The sequence below is a fragment of the Heloderma suspectum genome, chromosome 16, assembly GCF_057233095.1.
Source record: "Heloderma suspectum isolate Gila_16-S chromosome 16, 16-S_ref, whole genome shotgun sequence".
Classification (NCBI taxonomy): domain Eukaryota; kingdom Metazoa; phylum Chordata; class Lepidosauria; order Squamata; family Helodermatidae; genus Heloderma; species Heloderma suspectum.
The window spans coordinates 827653-849785 of record NC_139473.1 but is presented as its reverse complement, the minus strand read 5'-3'; the positions used below and the strand labels follow the sequence as shown (position 1 = coordinate 849785).

Below are 22133 nucleotides of genomic sequence, written 5' to 3'. Positions count from 1 at the left end.
ACAAGACCTGGAGCTGACTGTGGCTCAGATCATGAGCTGCTTCTTGCAAAATTTCGGCTGAAATTGAAGAACATAGGGAAAACCACTAAACCATTCAGGTATGACCTAAATCATATCCCTGATGAATATACAGTGGAGGTGAGGAATAGATTTCAGGGATTAGACCTGATAGACAGAGTGCCTGAGGAACTATGAACGGAGGTCCGTAACACTGTTCAGCAGGCACAATTCAATCCATCCCAAAGAAACAAATGCAAGAAAGCCAAGTGGCTGTCTGATGAGGCTTTACAAGTAGCTCACGAAAGAAGGGAAGCGAAAAGCAAGGGAGAAAGGGGAAGATATACCCAACTGAATGCAGAGTTCCAGAGAATAGCAAGGAGAGACAAGAAGGTCTTCTTAAATGAACAATGCAAAGAAATCGAGGAAAACAACAGAATGGGAAAGACTAGAGATCTCTTCAAGAAAATTGGAGACCTCAAGGGAACGTTTTGTGCAAAGACGGGCATGATAAAGGACAAAGAAGGCAGGGACCTAACAGAAGCAGATGAGATTAAGAAGAGGTGGAAAGAATACACAGAAGAACTATACAGGAAAGATCTGAATGTCCCTGATAGCCATGATAGTGCGGTCACTGAACTTGAGCCGGACATCCTAGAGAGTGAAGTCAAGTGGGCCTTAGGAAGCATTAGTAACAACAAAGCTAGCGGAGATGACAGTCTTCCAGCCGAGCTATTTAAAATCCTAAAAGATGATGCTGTTAAAGTGCTGCATTCAATATGCTAACAAATTTGGAACACTCAACAGTGGCTGCAAGACTGGAAAAGGTTTACATTCAGTTTACATTCCAATTCCAAAGAAGGGCAACGCCAAAGAGCGTTCAAACTACCGCACAATTGCGCTCATTTCACATGCCAGCAAGGTGATGCTCAAAATCCTACAAGCTAGGCTTCAGCAGTATGCGAACCGAGAACTACCGGAAGTACAAGCTGGGTTTCGAAGAGGCAGAGGAACTAGAGATCAAATCGCCAACATTCGCTGCATCATGGAGAAAGCAAGAGAATTCCAGAAAAACGCCTATTTCTGCTTCATTGACTACGCTAATGCTAATAAGATTTCCTTAATATGTTTTTTAGTTAAATGCAACTCGAAAAGCAATTAAAACCACTCTCCTGGCCTGCAGCTACCCAGCGGTTCAGCAGAGCCCCGTTATCTTCCCTGACTATAGAAGGGGTGCTCTGCACATACTCAAGAACATCGTTTTTATACCCACAGGAGCTCAAAACTAGCTGGGGTCGAGCCTCCGTGGTACCTACTGTCTCGCGCCGGGCGGGTGCTCTCTCCCGCACCACAGACTTACGTGCACCTCGGACGTCTGAGGAGGAGACTGGCCGGTTTCTGTTACGCCTCTTCTCCCACTCGCCTCCCTTGGGCGGAAGCGGCGTAGGAGAAAGGGGGAGATCCTCTGCGCCGGCGGGTTTTGGGGAGCGCCCAAACCATTTCCGAAGCGCACGTACACCCGCCAGCGCAGGCCATCGTCGCCTCTGCTGCGGGCCTGGGAGCTACAGCCGTCCAGCGCCAAAGCCATGTGGCGGGCTGGCGTGCTTTCATGCCCCTTCCCCGGAGGCTCGAAGCGATGCAGGCGAGAAGGGGGAGGAAGCCCGTGCCGCGGCCGCCCCCGCCCCGGTCCGCCGCCCCCGCGGGGCGTCGCGGCGAGAACAGCAGCGCCTCTGCCTCGCTGGGCCGGCCGCGGCAGGGAATGGCGCTGAGCCGCGCAGGGCCCGGCGCGCTGCCCGGGGAGACGCTGCCCGGCTACGGCCAGAAAGGCAGTCCGACATCGCCCGCGGGACGGGCGCGCGACCCGCCCGCGCCGCAGCCCGCGCGGCCTTTGCGGCGGGCCCCGCGTCCTCGGACGGCCCGGCGCGGACGCTGCGGGCCGCCGGCTCGCGCCGAGGCAGGAGCGCGGCCTGCGGGGCGGGCGACGGCGCAGGCGCGACCGGCCCCGCCCCGCCCCCGGCGCCGCGCTGGGTTGCGTCGCGCGCGCCGAGCGGAGGCCGCCTCCGCGCGCCTCGCCCAACCGGGAGGCGCGCTGCCCGCCCGCTGTGCTTCGGGTCGGCCGGGGTCGCGCGAGCCGAGCGAGCGAGCCGGAGGCGCGCGGAAGCTCCCCGCCGGCCGCCCCACTCTTCCTCCGGCCGGGGCGGCGCTGGCGGCGGCGGGGCGGCGGCCGCGATGGAGCCGGAGGAGAGGCTGGAGGCGGCGCGGAAGCGCCTCAGGTGAGGAGGAGGAGGGGCGCTCGTCTGCGCACGCGCACAGGTGGGGCGGCGGTGGCGGAGTGGGGGCGCCGGGGCCCCCCGCCCCCGCCCGCGCGGTCCCGGCGCCGCTGGGGCGTGCGCGTGGAGCGGCCCCGAGCGTGTGCCTCCCCCCTCCCTGCCCCGGGAGGCGCTGCGGGGGCCGCGCCGCCCAGACGCGGCGCGCCCCCGCCCGCGCCCCCGCCCGCCTCCCTGCAGGAGGGGCCGCCCGCAAGGCAGCGCGCCCCCGCCCGGCCGAGGCGCGGGGGCGGACCGCGCCCCCCGGCCCGCCCGCCCGCCGCGTTTGGGGGCAGAAGAGCCCGCTCCCCGCGGATTTCCGGGTCCCGTGCCGGGCGGCCCGAGTCCGCGGCTAGGCGCGCCCCTCCCCGCGAAGCCCGGGCGCCCCCGCGGCCCCTCCCGACTCGCCCCGCCCGGTAGCCGGGGGCGCGTTAATCGCCGCAGGAATCGCAGAGGCCGGTTTTCGCCTGCAGAACACTCGCTGCCCCCTTCTGCTGCGCGGCCGCGGGAGGCGGCCGCTTGCTCGACAGGCTCGGCCCTGCGCGCGCGCTGAAGATGGCAGCAGAAGGGGCCCTGCCTCCTGCGCCCTAATCCCAGCGCCACCTCGGCTGCTCCCCAGAGACGGGCCCACGCGCCCTCACCCGGACTGACAGCCGGTGCAGCTGTCAGCAAAGCCCCCGCCAGGGGCTCCAGGCCATACGGCCACTTGTTGTGGGAGCACCTTTTATCCACTGCCCGCCCTAACAGGTGCAGCTGTCAAGAACCAACGTGATGGTTTGTATTTATTTATTGGCCCCTCAAAGTGGACGTGACCATTTCCCCATTTCCTGTGGGCTTTCCTGACCTCGCTGCCTCTCCTTCCCTCAGTGAATGCCTGTGGAAGGCTGTATGTGGGGAGGGTTGTATCTCTCCCACTTGCTGTCCTTCTCAAGAAAGAAGCCAGAGATGACACAGGCGTGCAGGACAGCCTGTTTTGCAGGCCATGAAACATATCCAGCAATCGGGTCTTGTGGAGAAATCCAATCTTTTGACCTGGATAAACGTTAAGGTTGTAGCTTCTACGTGGCCTGGCTCATCGACTACTGGGAGATCCCAACACGAGCCTGTGGGTTGTGATGCTCTCCTTTTGCCTCTCATCTTGCAGGAGTCCATAGAAAGAAATGTGGATGGCTGCTTCTGCTTTCTGTTGAGGATTACTTAGCCAGTGTCCAGATAAAAAAGCTCAGCACTCAGTGGACATCCCACTTCTTTTATGATTACATAGTGATGCTGTGGTCCTGTCTTATGCTCTAGGAATAATGCCAGGAACGTTTCCTCAGGGTCAGGGAGCAGGCTAAATGCATGTCCCCCTTGCTTCCCTGACAATATGCTACACTCCAGTGGCTGTCATGTTGCAATTCTGAACACCAAAACTCCTTCCCAGTCAGAAACTGTATTATTAAATGCCTTTTGAGGGAGTTGCTTATGAGATTTGGCCCTTGCCTTGGCTTTCTTTCTGGGAATCCACACAGAACAGCGTGTAGGCAGCATGTGTCTCAAACCCAGAGATTAGGCATGTGACATGTTGGCCCATGCGTGTGATCAGCCACAATGAACAGTAGATTTTCTTAAACCTCTGGGGCTCAATGGAATTACATGGAATTCCACTGAGGATGGAATGTTTTAAGCCCGTGGTCTGACTCGAGCGCCACGGAGCAGTGAGAAGGTGCCTCTTCCCTGGCCTGGAATTGCCTCTCAGTTTCCACTCTTAGCTTGTGCTGGGAGCCAGGCTGAGTTTTGCCTGCTTTGATACTTGGGCAAGAGCCCCGTGGGAGACCTGCAGAGAGGCTTTGCTGGCCCCTGAGGTAGGGGATGTGGCTCTTCTGGTGGCCACATGGCATCTCTGGAGCCTGAGGAGGTGCTTCAAGATTTGCTGCCTGTCTGGTTGCTCAACTTGGAGAACGCACCCCATTCCCACAGTTGCTCTGCCAGCGTGAGCAGCACCGGCTCCATTGGGCGCATTCAGCTGCGCCAGCGACTGGCCCAGCTTATGGCGTGCGTGGAGGATGTTAGTTCAGATGATGAGATTCATGAGGAAGTCTTGTGCACAGTAGATGAAGCATTTCTGATCTGTGGGAAGAAACAGAAGGAGAAGCTCCAAGAGATCAGGTGCCCTTCCGCAGCTGGCTGCCTCCTGCAGCGCTCTGGCGCTTTTAGGACAGGATTACAGATAACTTGTGGGGGGGGGGGGGGATGTCTCTGTGCATCCAAAGGGAAGTCAGGCTGCAGGTTGAAGAGGGGCTGGTTCCTTATATGTCCGTGATTCAGCTGTGCTGCCTTTTGTGTGTGTTTGAAGGTTGCACTTGGTCACCTGGAACGTGGGAACGGCTTCACCCCCTCCTGATGTTACCTCCTTACTTCAGCTCAGCTCGCAAGAGCAGGCAATGGATGTGTATGTTATTGGGTAGGTATTTGGGAAACAAGGTTTGGGGCTATTCTTGCTGTCAATTCAACAGGTGTCTTTTGCATGGCTGCTTGGCTAGTTAGTACTACAGGGATGCCCAGGAATCGTATCCTGGTGCTGCCATCAGCAGCAGCGAGGCAGGAGGTGGCTGTTTGTTGCATTTGTGAGCACTGTGATGCGTGGGCCCTTTTGCAAAACTGTCCTCCCCTCGCCCCCAGTTTCTCCTGTAGCAGGGCAGGCCTCTGGGTTCAGGACAAGCAGCCCCAGGCAAGGCTGGCATGCAGGCTGATGTGCCCGGGGCACAGATGAAGCCGCTTCTTAAGGAAAGCGCTGCTGCCCATTGTTGTGCAGAATCCAAGAACAGAATTGGTCTGCGGCTTTGCAGGTTTGGAGCACAGACCGGTGCTCCATGTGCTCTGATGGAATCTAATGCTGAACACTGCATGGTCCGCGTTTTGCAGAATTGTGCCACCTGGTGGTGATGCCATGCTTCATCTAAGCCTGGGCATTTCTGGAATGCTTTCACCAGAGAGAGTGTTTGTGCCGCCGCCGCCAGCATTTTACCTGTTTGTTATGCCCACCTTTTTACCGTCTCTCTGCTGGATAGTGGTGGCTGCTGCTTGTGCTTTTAGTGTTGCACGTGAACTCTGGGTTGCCTTTGCCAGAACGTGTTGCAAGAATCTCTGGATAACTCTGGAGTGTTCAGTTTACAGGAGGTGAACTCCAAGATTGTGAATTTCCTGTCTGACATGGCTTTTGATGACCCATGGAGCATTTTCTTCATGACAGTTCTTTCTCCTTTGGGCTACGTCAAGGTAATCAGCCAATTTTCTATAGATTCTCTTCAGCTTGCATCTTGCAGTTTTGAAGCTCATTCTCTGTCGGGAAGGCAGCAGATGCCCTGTATCATCCCAGCTTGATTCCTCTGGGAAAGGGAACAGAAATTGCCTGTTTCTCAGAAGGTTTTCTCTTAGCTGGGTTTGGGCCCTGCCTCCTTACTGGTCAGTGTACTGTCACGTCTCCTAGATTTGCTGCACATGCCCTAGAGAATGCCTTCTGTACCTTCTCTGGGGATTTGCCAAAGCTGAAGCCATTTGGGACTGGCTTGGCTTGCCTGGCTTTGGGGAGTCAGGTTTCAGGAGTCTGGTTTTGTCATGAGAGGCCACCTGAGTTCATAGTTGTTCCTCGTTACAATAAGTTGATATACACACCAGTCCTCTTTTGCCTGTGCTTGTTCCCCAGGCATTGTGCCCCACAGCCAGAGATCTGTGGAGCTTTGGCATTGCAGTGGCTGTGGTGAGAAGCACCCCCTTGCCCTGGGCTCTGGAACTGGGCAGGTAGAGGCCCTTGGAATGGCGTGTGCCCCAGTCGTCTCATCCCTTCAGGAAGGGAGGGAGCAGAAGCTTCCAGGGGCCTTGGCTCCCTTCCCCTGGAGCTCTGGGCATGGAAACGCCTCCCTTCCTTTTGGCCCAGCAGACAGTTTCTACCCTCTGAGTGCTGATTCCCTTCCCAGGTTGCCTGGAACCTCCAAATGCAGCAATGGTCTGATGTTACAGGCAGGATTTGCAGGTGCCACTTTTCCAAGGTGGGCTCAGTGTTTGTCTCTTCTGCTTGCAGGTGTCTTCCATTCGAATGCAGGGACTCCTCCTCCTGCTTTTTGCCAAGCAGGCCCACCTCCCTTTTATACGGGATGTTCAAAGCCAGTTCACCCGCACAGGCCTCTATGGATATTGGGTGAGCTTCTTGGTATCTTCCCTGGACTTTAACAGCTTTCAAAGCCCAACTTGGTCTGGACTTCTGCTGTTTGTCCATGGTGTTTTAAATTGGACAGCTGCATGTACAGTTTGAAGAAAAAGAGAAGGTGTAGAATTTTGCTCTTACCAAATGCTCAAAGCACCTATCAAAATCCAATAACAAGAAGAATTAAAATGGCAATAATCCACATTGTAAAAACCATTAAATAGGTAAGAACACCTATAAATAGCATAAGAAAAAACAGAGAAAGCCAAGCAATAAACACTTAACAATGTGAACCGCAACTGGATTAAAAGCTCCCTGAAAGAGGGTTAAAAGCTGCTGAAAGTGAAAAGTCTTCAAGCGCTAGCGGAACACCATTAAAGACAAAGATCATCTCAGTTCTTGGGGAGGGGAGTTCCACATATGGGATGCTGCCACGGAAAAGCCCCCCTCATGCATTACCACCAACTATACTGCAGAAGGACTCCGTACATGCAAGAGGGCTGTAGCAGATGATCTTAAGGGATGGGCAGATTTGCATGGGAAGAGACGTCCCGTCCCCCCCATATGCCATTCAGATTCTATGTCATTCAGGGCGTTAAAAGTGATAACTTAGCATCTTGAAGTGCCCCCCAAAACTAACCTGTAACCAGTGATCTCACTACCTGTCCCTGGTCAAAATTTAGCAGCAGCATTCTGCACTGACTGACATTTCCAAGGATTATTATAGGCCCTACAGAGATATGTCAGTATGACAGTGTAGGCACACACCTATTGGTTTTGCTATTTGCACTCACGTCCTACTTGTGGGTTCCCATGGGCAGCTGGTTGACCATTGTGTGAACTGAATGCTGAACTAGGTGGACCCTTTGCCAGCAGGGCTTTTATGTTCTTATCACAGTATAGGGAAACTATGAAATGTCCCATTTCCTTCTCAGGAGGAAGCAATGTTGTTGTTGTTCAGTCGTTCAGTCGTGTCCGACTCTTCGTGACCCCATGGACCATAGCACGCCAGGCCTTCCTGTCCTGCGCTCTCTCCCGGAGCGTGCTCAAGTTCATATTCATTGCATCCGTGATGCTATCTAGTCATCTCATCCTCTGCCGTCCCCTTCTCCTTTTGCCTTCAGTCTTTCCCAGCATCAGGGTCTTTTCCAGGGAGTTTTCTCTTCGCATTAGGTGGCCAAAATATTGGAGCTTCAGCTTCATTATCTGTCCTTCCAATGAGCAGTCAGGGTTGATTTCCTTTAGGATGGACTGATTTGACCTCCTTGCAGTCCAGGGGACTCATAAGAGTCTTCTCCAGCACCACAGTTCGAAAGCATCAATTCTTCGGCGCTCAGCCTTCCTTATAGTCCAGCTCTCACAGCCATACGTTACTACTGGGAAAACCATAGACGGACCTTTGTCTGCAAGGTGATGTCTCTGCTTCTTACTATGCTGTCTAGGTTTGCCATAGCTTTCCTCCCAAGGAGCAAGCGTCTTTTAATTTCATGGCTACAGTCACCGTCTGCGGTGATCTTGGAGCCCAAGAAAGTAAAATCTGTCACTGCTTCCATTTCTTCCCCTTCTATATGCCAGGAAGTGATAGGGCCAGATGACATGATCTTAGTTTTTTTAATGTTGAGTTTCAAACCAGCTTTTGCACTCTCCTCTTTCACTCTCAACAAGAGGCTCTTGAGATCCTCTTCGCTTTCTGCCATTAGGGTGGTATCGTCTGCATATCGGAGGTTGTTGATAATTCTCCCGGCAATCTTAATTCCGACCTCTGATTCATCCAACCCGGCATTTCTCATGATGTACTCTGCATATAAGTTAAATAAGCAGGGTGACAATATGCAGCCTTGTCGTACTTCTTTCCCAATTTTGAACCAATCGGTTGTTCCATGTCTGGTTCTTACTGTTGCTTCTTGACCCTCGTACAGGTTTCTCAGGAGACAGGTAAGGTGGTCTGGTACTCCCATCACTTTAAGAATTTGCCACAGTTTGTTGTGATCCACACAATCAAAGGCTTTAGCGTAGTCAATGAAGCAGAAATAGGCGTTTTTCTGGAATTCTCTTGCTTTCTCCATGATGCAGCAAATGTTGGCGATTTGATCTCTAGTTCCTCTGCCTCTTCGAAACCCAGCTTGTACTTCCGGTAGTTCTCGGTTCGCATACTGCTGAAGCCTAGCTTGTAGGATTTTGAGCATCACCTTGCTGGCATGTGAAATGAGCGCAATTGTGCGGTAGTTTGAACACTCTTTGGTGTTGCCCTTCTTTGGAACTGGAATGTAAACTGACCTTTTCCAGTCTTGTGGCCACTGTTGAGTGTTCCAGATTTGTTGGCATATTGAATGCAGCACTTTAACAGCATCATCTTTTAGGATTTTAAATAGCTCGGCTGGAATACTGTCATCTCCGCTAGCTTTGTTGTTACTAATGCTTCCTAAGGCCCACTTGACTTCACTCTCTAGGATGTCCGGCTCAAGTTCAGTGACCGCACTATCATGGCTATCAGGGACATTCAGATCTTTCCTGTATAGTTCTTCTGTGTATTCTTTCCACCTCTTCTTAATCTCATCTGCTTCTGTTAGGTCCCTGCCTTCTTTGTCCTTTATCATGCCCGTCTTTGCACAAAACGTTCCCTTGAGGTCTCCAATTTTCTTGAAGAGATCTCTAGTCTTTCCCATTCTGTTGTTTTCCTCGATTTCTTTGCATTGTTCATTTAAGAAGGCCTTCTTGTCTCTCCTTGCTATTCTCTGGAACTCTGCATTCAGTTGGGTATATCTTCCCCTTTCTCCCTTGCTTTTCGCTTCCCTTCTTTCGTGAGCTACTTGTAAAGCCTCATCAGACAGCCACTTGGCTTTCTTGCATTTCTTTTTCTTTGGGACGGATTTCGTTGCTGCCTCCTGAACAACGTTACGGACCTCCGTCCATAGTTCCTCAGGCACTCTGTCTATCAGGTCTAATCCCTGAAATCTATTCCTCACCTCCACTGTATATTCATCAGGGATATGATTTAGGTCATACCTGAACGGTTTAGTGGTTTTCCCTATGTTCTTCAATTTCAGCCGAAATTTTGCAAGAAGCAGCTCATGATCTGAGCCACAGTCAGCTCCAGGTTTTGTTTTTACTGACTGTATGGAGCTTCTCCATCTTTGGCTGCAAAGGACATAATCAATCTGATTTCGATATTGACCATCTGGTGACGTCCATGTGTAGAGTCGCCTCTTGTGCTGTTGGAAAAGAGTGTTTGCTATGATCAGCATGTTCTCTTGGCAAAACTCTATTAGCTTTTGTCCTGCTTCATTTTGTACACCAAGGCCATGCCTGCCTGTTATCCCGGTGATTTCTTGACTTCCTACTTTAGCATTCCAATCCCCTATGATGAAAAGGACATCTTTTTTTGGTGTTAGTTCTAGAAGGTGTTGTAGGTCTTCATAGAACCGATCAACCTCAGCTTCTTCGGCCTCAGTGGTTGGGGCATAAGGAAGCAATGAGGCCTGTCTAGTTCCCAGAGCCATAAGAAGAGCCATGGTGGATCAGACCAAGGGTCTATCTAGGCAAAGTGTTGCCATCTCTGATGTTTGCAGATTTGGTCCTCGTTTGCCTTTTGGGCCAGTTACACACCCAAAGTACAATCCTGATTTCTGGTTGCCTTTTTAACACTGGAAGTGGAAAACTTCCCTGTTTAGATGAGGATTCTGGCTTCCCTTTCCTGCCTGCAAAAAAGTTTCATGATGGTACTACCTTTTAAGTTTGACTGATATTGTTTATGAATGGTGGGCATTGCCTCCATAATGTTTATGTAAATGAAAGCAAGAGGTTTGTTCCCAGAATAGCCTCTCAAGTGCTCCTGCTGTCGGGAATTGATCTGTCAGTGGCCTCGGCTTCTATTGTCTTGCAGGGAAACAAAGGAGGCGTCACCATTCGCATGTCCCTCTACGGGCACACCATCTGCTTCTTGAATTGCCACTTGCCGGCCCACATGGAGAATGCAGAGCAACGACTGGACGACTTTGAGCACATTCTGGAAATGCAGCATTTCGAAAGAGAGGAGATCCCCAGTGTCCTGGAGCATGAGTGAGCAGCAGCTGCTTCGCACCAAAGCCTGTCCTGCTGCCTTGGCTTCTAGGAAAAGAGGATCCATATTGGCTTGAAGGCCTCTGCCACCTGTGGTGGTGTTGCTGTTGTTGTTCTGTTAGTTCAGGGTGTCCACTGGTGGGTGGCTTTGAGCTCTTGTGGGAGCTGTGGGGAGAACATCCTATCAAAGGTTATGGATGCTTATAGTCCAGTTTATTCAGGGCTCCATAGAAACCTGCAGGGGATAAAATTATTGCAGGGAGGAACTCCCAAGCAGATCATTGCATGCTGGAAGAATTCCATTCTTCTCTGAAGGTCCCAGTTCTTGCTGGGATGGAAGGGGTGCATGTCTGTAGCAGTTGTCACCTCTTTCCGGAAGTTGTCTTTGTAACGGTCTTAAGTAGTTAACCCAGCTTCTCTCCTAAGCTTCCCACTCTCAGTACTGAGATATAAATTACTTTGTGCTTGGAGAAAAAAGCATGGAGAGGTTCAGCATAACCTTGTGTATTCATGACTCTGCTAAGCCAGTTTTTTCAATCCTTTCTTCCTTCTTGAAGCATTCTCTTCTGGTTTGGTGATTTAAACTTCCGGATTGAAGACTATGGATTACATTTCATCCGAGAGTCAATAAAGAACAGCCAATTCAACCTCCTATGGGAAAAGGACCAGGTACTGCCTCCAAGTTCTGTTCTCCTGGTTCATGTGCAGATGCCAAGTGCTTACTTACCACTATCAGGACCTTCTGCTGGTTTGCCTCTTCTGGCTTCCTCAGACAGGAGATACTCTACTGTTCATCATTAATTTGTGCAGCTCTCACCAGCCATTAATGACTTAATGACACTTTTGTGAACACTTCCATTTTGCTGCCAAGCATGGTGGGGGTGATCCATGCCTGCTTTATGACCAGTTGAAAACTTCCTCCTTGGGAGATCGTTGAATTTGACTGTCCTATTCTGTCTTGGTTACTGTGGAGTAAGGTGACCTTCCTGTGGTTCTCCCCTGCCCCCTCCCCTCCTCAAAAAATGTCTCTAGGACAAACCTCTGATTGCAAGAAATGCACGGAGGCTCTAAAATTGTTCCCAGGAAATGTTTCTGGCATTTGAGTTTGGCCTGAGTGGTTTGCATTTCTAAACGGTTTTTGTTTTTAATTCTTCAGCTAAACATGGCTAAGAAGAAGGAAACCTTTCTTCAGGAATTCATCGAGGGGCCCCTGAAGTTCAAACCTACCTACAAGTTTGACTTGTACTCTAATGAGTATGACACCAGGTAAAGACTCGAGAGCCCTGTCTGTGGAGGGAGCATGGGTGGCATTTGGGCTGATTACCCTGCTGGTCTTGGATTTATGACCATGCAAGTGAAGCCGAAGAAATAGGCTGGACCTTCAGGTCACTGAATAAGAAAGGAGGTGCTTTTGGGAACAGCAGTGGTAGTGCTCGTGACTGCCTCAGTTTGGGGAGGCTCATCCCCAGCACCTTTGCTGAGTCCTCCACTAGGACCCAGCCCGTTCCCTTTGATGGACAGGGAAGGAAGTGCTGGGATCTGTGGACTAACGTTTGTTTGTATTTCCAGGGGTCAGAAGACACTGTTCTGGTTTAAGTAAGGAGATTCCGATGTACTTCTTCCTAAGTCTTTAGAATTTTAGGCTAATAGATTCTCTATCTTTAGGCGGGATTTCAAGCTTTTGCTGCTTTTTTCTCTGCTGCTGGAGACCAATCCTGACATGTTAATTGGCATTATGGAAATGAAAGGAAAAAGAGCCCCTCACATCTGTGTGCAATGGAGAGTGTCTCCCAACAGTGATTAATGGGGCTGTAGGAGGAGGCAGCTACACTGGCTCAGTAGCTTTTATGGTTTGACTTTGCCCCACAAGGCTTGTCAGGTCACTCTCTTGCATCTCTGCAAGAGATGGGCCTCCTTACAGGTCCGGAAAGGGAGGCCGTCCATGCTTGGCTTCCACAGGGCATAGAGGTCTCTGATGGCCACTGTTTAATCAGCCTGGCAGCTTTAAAGAAGTCTGTCAGGTTACTTGACTGCTGCGATTAATAGAGTTGGCCCTTGTCTAGCTTAAACTCAGTCCAGCCAAACCATTCAGGTGGGTAAAGATGGGGGAGGTTGGGCCTTAAACTTCTGGCTGGGTCTTAAGATTGGTGTTGCCTAACTAGGGGTCTTCCTTATGCACCTTTCTACCAGCCCTGCTGATGGTCTGGTCCAGGCTGCTCCTGCTTGTCTCCTTGAGGATGTGACCATTTCACTCTGCAGAATGGCAGCAGCTTTTCTTGATGTGCCCAGTTAGGATCCAGGGCCAGAAATTCGGGGCAGGGGGGACTATGAAAGATGCACCACCCTTATCATTTTGGGCAAATCTCTCCTGAGTGCTTGGCAGTGAGGGGGGGACTCTTGTGAACTGACAACACTCCCATATGAATGAAAAGCTGTCTCTAGTTGCTATGACCTGATTAATACTTGATTGCTGCTAGTTTATGATGCAAAGTCGATTAACCCCTCCTTCCCTCACTTGCCTTCGTTTTAGATCTGTTCTGCTTGTGACTGATTGAGCTGCAGAATGAAGGGGAGGGTTATGTAACTGCCTTGTCTCTGTAATGACTGTTGATGACTGTGACCTACTGCTTCCAGTAGCAGCTTCCTAGGAGTAGCTGGTCTGTTCTCTCTGCCTCCCCTCTGCTTGCTTTTGAAGTGGGAAGAAACGGAAGCCCGCATGGACGGACCGGATTCTCTGGAGAGTGAAGCATCTCTTACACCTGGCCATGGAGGGAGGAGAGGTGCCAGAGGAGCAGGCCATTTCGGTGTCTCTGCACAGCTACAGCAGCTACATGAGTTACAGCATTAGTGACCACAAGCCCGTCACAGGGACGTTTGAGCTTGAGGTAGTGGCCTTGTTCCCCACATGGCAGATTTGCCTCTTGGGAAAGGGCACTTGGAGGCCAGAGCTCTGGTCCCGTGCATCAAAAACAACTTTTCCCCTTTCCAAGCTTCCTGGCTGCCCACATTTTGGCATTAGCACCCATGTCTTTTCTGACTGACACTTAGCACGACTCCTTTGTGGCTCTAAAAATAATAATAATGAGCACTCCTAAGATCATAAGAGCCCTGAAGCTGGATCAGAACCATGGCCTTTCTAGTCCAGCATTCTGTTCACATAGTGGCCAACCAGATGCCCCAAGGGGAAGCCCACAAGCAGGACATGAGCACAATAGCACCCTCCTATTGTTCCCTAGCAACTGGTATACAGATGTCTCTGATACTGGAGACAACATATAGCCATCATGACTAGTAGCCATTATCCTCCATACCCCCCCTCCCCCCAAGCACCTTGAGTAGACTTGGATTAATAGCTTCATCTCCACATTAAAAAGGCTGCCATTTATTTTCTAGTCCCATCGCAACTTTGCTCCCATGTCGGTGCTTGCAAACTGTCATTGAACCCGCCTGCTGATTTGGGAAAGTCTCTTGCAAACCAGTAGGCCGTTTTTTCATTCAAGGTTCATTTTGTGGCCTTCATAGTACAAACTTCCCTTTGATGGCAGCCGTTGGGGCTCAACCTCTGCAGAGAGTTCTGGGCCTGGTGGTGGGTCCTGGGCACGAAGGACTCCCTTTGAGTGTGGGAGAAGAGATGGCTGTGAGAGGCCCCCGGGTCATATGTAAATCCAAGATGTCTTGTTTCCTTCAGATGAAGCCTCTGGTGTCTGCCCCGCTAGTTGTGCTCCACCCTCTGGGCAACTGGAGTGCCGAACAAGACGCCACCGTCAGCTACTCCACAGCTCCTGAATTCCCAAGCAGTGCTTGGGACTGGATTGGCCTCTACAAGGTAACCTTAACACAGTGTTGTGCTGAGGGGAGTGGTACAGCAAGGTCCCGGTTCGATCCCTGGCGGCATCTCCAGGTAGGTCTGGGAAAGACTCTTCTCTGCCTGAAAGCCTGGAGAACCGTTGCTGCCAGTCAGTGCAGACAACACGGAGCTAGATGCTCTACCTGAGTTTCTATGTGGGTGGCACCCCCATAGGTGCCCCTTGCATGGCATTGTGTGAAATTACGGGCTGCATGAACGGAGTTATTAGCTGATCTTCAACTAATAAATTTAAAAGTGCTGCATACATCACAACTGTTAGTCCGGTTGAACTAGCATCTGCCATCTTGAGCACCTCTCAGGTCCCCTCTGTGTGGCCAGCAGTGCCAAATGGTGGGTCAAGACATGCCCAGAATACCCAGAGTTCAGAAAGAATGTCTGGTGTCCTGCAGTCAAGGATGGCAGAATGGCAGAGATAGGGCAGTGTCTGGCTAGACAAGGCAAAGGCCTAGAGATGGTGCTGAGTAACTTAAGCCAAGGGCCTGCCTGTCTTGGGGGAAAGAATGTGCTGCCAACTTTGGTGGAAACGAAAACGAGACCTAGAGAGAGCATTAGTATGCATGAGAGTTGCAGGCGATGTACCTCGTTCCTGAAAATTCTCTTTTTCTAGAACCCACCAAGAGCTACCCTCTTGTGTCATGTCTTGGTCTTTGGTGTGACGGTGTTGGATCTCACAGTCACACTCTTTCAGCCCAAACCCCGCGGGTTCCACAAGCTCCTTGGAGGAAAAGCCACAAATGTGTGATAGATAATTGCGCGGCCTTGTCCAAACCATGTTTTTGTCTTGGTTCCTTATCTATAAAACCTTGGCACATACTTTGCTGGTCTTTAATTGTGAAACCTTCATGGTTTGTTTTCTGTTTGCTTGGCATTCCCTGAAGCAAATGGCTCACATATTACACATGCTCCTTGGCAACAAAATTGTGTTCACAGCAGCTTTTGGGGGGTCTCCCTTGCAGGTGACATTCAGGCACTCCAGTGACTACGTGATGTATGCTTGGGTGCAGGACAATGAAATTTCCTCTAGGGAGGATGCTAAGCAGGTGAGCGGAAATAGCTGGGATTTTCAGTGTTGTCTGCTTCATTTCAGACACTGTTGCTTAAAGATGCCTGCCTTTACTTCATTCTTCCCAGGTGTATCTCGGTGCTGACGAGCTCCCTGTAGCAGGAGGGGAGTTTCTCCTGGGTTATTATAGCAACACGATGCAATCCATAGTTGGCATCAGCCCGCCCTTCCAGGTAGGGACTTTGGATCCTTCCATTGGGCCTTGTATACACCAGGAGTGCCTGCGGAGTGATCAGAATATTCCTCTGGCAGCATCTTGTACCCAAGCCGGGCATGATTCCACAATGCATTTTAGGTTCTTTTCTTAGGGGAATAACTCGCAGCAGTGTGACTGAGTTCCAGAACCACCCCAGCTATCATTGCCTAGCTGCTCACATCTTTTGGCCTACACCTGCACAACATGGAATTGGCTCCAGCGGTCCCTCTGTTGGTGGTGGACTGGGGATGGATTTTTGTAGTGGCTGAAAATGCACTTTGGTTCTGCCTGGGACGACGCTCAATGTAGAAGTCTCCCAGCTTGCCTTTTGCTTGCAAGTCCCTCCTGGGTGGGATTTGCATACCCAAGTCCTTTGATCAGTGTTGAGTTCCCTGGATCTGACTTGATCCAGACAGGAGAAAAAATTTTTGCAAGCCATCTCTCTACTTCATTTTCTCCTTTCTCTTGTTGCTGTTGCCCTGCTGGGTGGTGGGAGAGAGGACGGACTGCAGCTTGGTGGCAGGGGCCCTGCTTGGCATTCATAAGCTCCCTGGTTCGCTCCTTGTCATCTCCAGACAGGGCTGGGAAGGACTCCTGCCCAAAGTCCTGGACAGTTGCTGTCAGTCCATGTAGACTGGGGTGGCAATCTTTTGGCCCCCCAGGATCACATGGGGCAGGGGGCTGCAGCTGCACACACACACACATGCACGCCCACCACACCCCACTCACATGTGCACACACAGTGTGCACACACAGAGGCAGCTGCGGCAAGCCACACAGGCAGCCATATGTGGCCATGGGCCACCACTCTTGTAGGCTAGACTGAGCTGGATAGACCAAGGGTGTAACTTGGGGGAAGGCTCCTCCTCGTCTGTATTTCTCCTATATTTCTCAGGTGGTGCTTAGAGTCACCTCAGTGAACAGCTCCTCCTCTTCTTCCATTACATTCGTGGCTAGTCTTAGTAGGGCACCTTCTTCAACATTGATGGAGGTGCAGGGCAGTGGCACATTCGTGGATGAGTCTCAGCCTCTCAAAAGCTCTCTCTCCTTTCAGATTCAGCCAAGCAGAATGTTGTCTGAGAAGGATCCACTGTGGGATGGAGTCAGCAGGACGGAAAAGCTGTGCAACGAGAAGCCACCGTGTGACTTTTGAAATGTGCCCATGTCCCTGTAATGGAGGTTGTGAGGGCATTCCTTCCTTTGCCTTAGTAATAGGCATCTTTCTGGAGGAGTTGACCAGACGCACAGATGGTCATGTGAGTTTGAGCAGGCCAGAGCATCGTTTCATAGGAAATAACTATTTCTATTTGTCACAGGAGGTTATTCTTGCTCCGGACTGCACTGAATTAAGGCTACCCCTGCCTTCAGCTGCTGCTGAAGAATTGTAGCTTTCCGAAGAGGAACCCCAGTGGTATCCTTCTTCCAGGAACTTAAACTGGGGCAGGAAGCATCCATTCCTAAGGCCTGCTGCTTTCCTGTTTTTGTAGGGGATATTTTAAGAACCAGGCAATTCATTACAATATTAAGTAGTCAATGGTGGTTGTTACTATTTAAAAAAAAAACAACTAGCATTCCAGGATTCGGCTCCTAATTTTTATGAAATGCACTTAGAACTTTCTTCGGAGCTGGAATACATTTTATTTTATAGTTGAAAGGAAAATGTAGTCAGCTGTTACACTTTGGTTGCTTGGAAACAAGTGACAGTGGGGCAGCAGGAGCACAGGGAGGGAGAGAGGAAGCCTCTGGCTTGCACAGTGTTAATTTTGTGGCTTCTGATATCTTTTACTTCCTGCCCCACTCACTGGTAGTTTTAATTCCCTGGAGCTCCTGATTGTCTGTCCTATAAAAACATGTTGGTGATAGCACTTGGTGCCCTCCCTGTGATTTCTTCAAGCTCTATAATTTGAGGAAGGAATAGTATGAGTGTCTCCCCCTGCCCGCCAAAAGCTGTCTACTAACAAATCCATAGCATTCAACCTTGCTGGCATCTTTCTGGAGACAATCCTATCAGTTTTGTGCAGTTTCTAGCTCCACGCAGCGATGGCAATGAAATCCCTTGTTGGTAAAGGAATTCCACCCCCCACCCCTGTCATGCTGCACTCGCTGTGGTCTCCATGCCCCATAAAAAGCTTCACTGCCCCTTCATGCACACAGATGACTTAGACTCAGCCACAGAAGCCATTCTTGCAAGCTCCTGAGGCTGAAATGTGTTGTGCATGGATGTGATTCAGCCTGGAAGCTCTTATAGGAATTTAGCTCACTTTGCTGCTCATGCAAACCCTCAAGCACCCACAGGTCACTCACTCAGAAGTCTTGGAGTGGGGAGCAGAGTATAGACATATCTGGAATCTGAACATGTGCTGGCTGCTCCTGTGATTAAAAGGTTTCTTCTGTCAAGAGAAGGGGTAACAGATTGTCAAGGCAGTGGGAAAAAAAACCTAGGCCAAAATAATCATCTTTGTTGTTGGAGGGAAAGGGGATTCATCACATCCACTAATAATCTTATGTACAGGCACTTTCTCTCAGTGTGTTTCATCTAAATGTCCCTGTTGCATCACAAAACAACTTCTTCTGTGTCCTCTGATCTAGAGGAGACTAATCCCTCAGTTTTCCCCATCCTTGCTAGTGCTGCTGAGAGGGCAGAAACCTTATGCAATTCTAGGTAGGTGTCAACTTGGAAGGTTTTTAAACAGGGGCAAATGTTTGCATGGCTGATGGGTAGCTCTGATCAGATTAGTTTCAGTCACTGCCAAATGGATTTAAAGTTGCAGGGACCCACTCAACTTAAACTTCTGGAGATTGACAGCGAGATCTCCAAGCGAATGGGCCCAAGGGAAGGAGGTGTGTCTGGCTCCGGGCCAGCTTCTGTACTCCCCTTTCATCATGGGAAGGTCACCTGGCCTGGGGCTGTCCCTTGTAACCCATGCCTTGGCATTGTGGCTGGGACAGAAGGTTCTTTGGGAGCAAACTGCATCAGATTGGCTGATATTGGTGCTTTTGTGAAGTCACTTTGTTACGTGCCTATGGACGTTCTTGCTGGAGGTTTTATGTCTTTCAACCCCCGAGAGACTGCCCCCGTCTGACAGGCAATGTTGTAATCCATGCCCTGTGATTAGTCTATTTCTCTTTTGAGTACTTTGGTCATCCAGTTAGTTTGCGCTTTGCTGTACTTCAGCTCTGGTGTGAATCTTAGCAAAGGCCATCATATTGGTGTCTAGTATTTCTAAATGAAGAGTTGGAGTGCACAAAAGGGATTCACCCAAGAATTGTTTGGCAGTTGTTCTTTAAGCATATTCCGTCAACACACACATAACACTGCAGGTGTGGCAAATGAGGTGGTTCACTCTGTCATTGTGCCAAAGGGCAATGCATCCTCTGGTGGCTAAAGGCAAACGGAATCATTGTGGCAAAAGTGCGTGCAGATGGTGCTCAGCCTGTTTCGGAGGGCAGCACACTTTCGGAACAGGTTCACAGCTTGGGGATGCTGTACGCCTGGCACCAATGTTAGATGCCTAATGGCATGAAGCACAGTAACATCTGTGGCACGAAGCCCATTTCATCGATTCTGCCTGGCGCACCAGCCATCTCCTCTTGGGCAGTGATGAGTTTTCCAGTAACATCCAAGTTAAGGTTATTGCTGTGTGTGTTATGTGTGGGGCTGCCTATGAAAGAAGTTCAGGTGGTTCAGAGAGCAGCAGACAGGTACCTGGGAACTGCCTTGCACAACGTGCTGTACGAATATTTGGCCTCCTTCACTGGCCACCAGTTTGTTTCTGGGTATAGTTCAGAGTGCTGCTTTTTAAAAACCAAAGCCCTTAAAGGGCCGCTGCGCCTCCTGTGTGAATGTGCCTGTGCTGTGAGACCAGCCTGAGACGGTGCTCCCGGTGGCGATTGGGGCAGGGCAGCTCACTTGTGCAAGGGCCTTCCCAGGCAGACCTGCCTGGCTCCCACGCCTTTCTGCCTTGAGTCACCAACTGAAACGGGCTTGTGTTCCCAAGCCTTACTGTATTTTCCTACTGCTGCTGCTCCCTGGTGCTTAACCTGCATTGTGTTCTTGTACTGATTATTCCATTTTAGATCATAGTTTCCTTAAATCTGGTAGTCTTTTAAGATGCCACAAGGCGGCTGTTTTTGCCCAGTCATTCTGTCTTCTGGCTGATGCCGTTGCGCTTGAGCCACAGGGGGGCGGTGCTGAGTACATCTGCGCTACTAAAACGGCTCCAGTTGTTCACAGGGAGTGGTCTCTTTTTGGGAAGCTGTGCAGAACTGGAAAGCAGAGTTCTCCAACGTTAGCATTATGGGCCAGGCTTTATAGCCTGAGATCTGGTGTATGTGGGTATGGTGACAGTGAAAAAGCATATCTTTTGTTAGAATGGGAGAGACAGACCTTTGCACTCTTCCCCAATATTATATTTTCAAACCTAGAATACAAAGGAAGTCTCTTTTTATTAAAACTTTTCAGAGTCTCAGAAGAAGCTGGCATGTTCTGGTACCCACCTGTGGAGGGAGATCTCCCTGGACCACGAAAAGGGACAGGAATTGATAGCTTATTTCAGAAACGCCAAAGATGGGCCAGTGAAAACCTGCTGACATTTCTGGAGCAAGTGGGTGGCTCTCTCTTTAGTAAGCTAATCTCCCTGCAGAACAATGTGACTGGCTCAGCTTAAGGCCTTTTAATTAAATCTTCCCAGCGTGAGGTTTTTCCAGCCTTTTTGGCATAGGGCAGAGTTTGCTGGAGTTTGGGTAGAGACTGTCATGGGAAAAAGAGGGCACGTGTGGAGGGGTGCAGATCTCCAGCAAGGAGCATCAGGCTGGCTCCACCGGGGGACTCTCCTGGCAGGGAGCCTCAGGTGGAAGAGACAACGTTTTGGGGTGGTGGTGAGATTGGAAAGTATTTGAGGAATGTCCTGAATTGGAAAATGGAGAAAAAGTGAACACCTTCTTAATCTGCTAGACATCTATGGAAATTGGGGGGGGGGGGGGGAATCACACCTCAGGCTCCCCCCTGCTCATTTGTTTGAATGTGTACCTAATTGAACCGACTTATTCTTGATGCCCCAAAGGTGTATGTAAGATGAGAGAAATGCTCTGACAATAAAACCTTTTAGCTTTGTGTCCATCTGTGATCTAGAAACACGATGTCTTCTTGGTCTCTCTGAGGCCCTTTACACACACACCCCCGCCCCAGGATGCACTCTGGTAGCACTGTTGTTCCTGCAGAATAAAAAGATGTGGAGCAAGTATGGGGAGGTGTTACATGCCCGTTCTTCTTTGACCCAGATACCTAAAGCAGTATTTTTTTTTAAATGTGACCCCAGAAGTTAAGCATTCTTGAAACTGGAACAGAAAGGTCAGTGGGGTTCTGAGTTCAAGAGGTGCGCTGAATCCCTGCCTGCTGCTCTGGAAGCCACAGAGGGGGTTGGCACCTGGGCAGCTCCCCACAGATGCCACTGCTGACTGAGTGCCACTGAGGAGGCTGAGCAGCTGCTGTGGGCTAGTCCTTCTCCAGCCAAACACTCATCTTCTAGCCATGCCTTTCTCCTGTTCTATTAGCTACCTTTTCAAAATGCCCACCTCCTGCTCTAGCTCAGTCGACATCCCCCAGTCTTCTCTACTTGCCTTCTGGGCTCCCTACTGAGCCCTCAGCAGCCAAGGGTGCGAGGCTTCAGCCAGATAGGAGCTCGCATACATAAAATGCAACGTGTCTCTCCCTCCCCTCCAATAATCAAATACAAACTCTGGTGATTGTTCATTCATGTGGTGGAGGAAGTACGTGGTGTCACATGTGCCCTAATACAATCCTTGGTGTATTCACTGTCTGACCTTGCCACGGACTGATCACGTTTCAGAATTCCATTCTTACTTTTGTTACAAGTCTGCTCCCTGGCCTTGGACTAATCATTTTTCCTCAGCCTCTGTTAGGGTTGGGAGGGATCTGGTGAGAGGAGATGGGTGTGTGTCAGGCAGGAAGAACTGGCACAGGTGGGGAAGGGGGCACTTGCGGCGGGCGGGCCTGCACACGCCCTCCGTCAGCGGCAAAGCGTTCATCAGGCTGCTAACTAGATTACAAGCTATCTGGAGCAGCCATTAGAAACGGGATAGTAAATAGCATCAGATGGCAGTAGGGGAAATGCTGAAGCTGAGAGAAGCAAACATACTACAAGAGAGCTTTGGTGGTCCAGCACGATCAGGCCAACACACCCTGTTAAAGTAATGCAACTAATAATGTTAACGGAGCTGGAAATAAATGCAGAAGGTGCCCTGGAGTGCTGAACCAGGTCAAATGATAGTGTTGCCCACTTGCTGGAGGGGTTGGCAGCCTTTCTTAAAACAAATTAATCCTTTTTGCTTCTCTCAGTCAAGGAGGCCAAGTCAGCTTTCTCTTTGTAGTTTATGTCAAAAATTCATAGCGTCTTGGCCCTTTGAGCTTGAGATTTCCCTTGCCATATGCTAGAAAGACT

The 22133-nt window shown here is 50.5% G+C and overlaps 1 protein-coding gene across 6 annotated transcripts; it reads left to right on the top strand.

Moving 5' to 3' along the window:
* Positions 1–1050: 1050 nt before the first annotated feature.
* Positions 1051–20803, top strand: INPP5K (inositol polyphosphate-5-phosphatase K). 6 transcript variants are annotated; one of them, XR_014786127.1, is made up of 14 exons: positions 2019–2270; positions 4639–4746; positions 5453–5561; positions 6364–6480; positions 10370–10545; positions 11103–11214; positions 11702–11811; positions 12115–12141; positions 13241–13430; positions 14234–14371; positions 15370–15453; positions 15545–15649; positions 16727–16928; positions 20135–20803. XR_014786127.1 is itself a non-coding variant. In XM_084822663.1 (13 exons), the coding sequence occupies exons 1-13, from the start codon at positions 2227–2229 to the stop codon at positions 16823–16825; spliced, it is 1419 nt and encodes a 472-aa protein (XP_084678789.1). In that variant the 5' UTR covers positions 2019–2226; the 3' UTR covers positions 16826–17258. The 6 variants fall into 6 exon arrangements, 4 of the variants coding, with proteins under 4 accessions (XP_084678791.1, XP_084678789.1, XP_084678790.1 ...); XR_014786128.1 differs by lacking the exon at positions 12115–12141; XM_084822663.1 differs by lacking the exon at positions 20135–20803 and having other exon boundaries at positions 16727–17258.
* The last annotated feature ends 1330 nt before the right edge of the window (positions 20804–22133 follow it).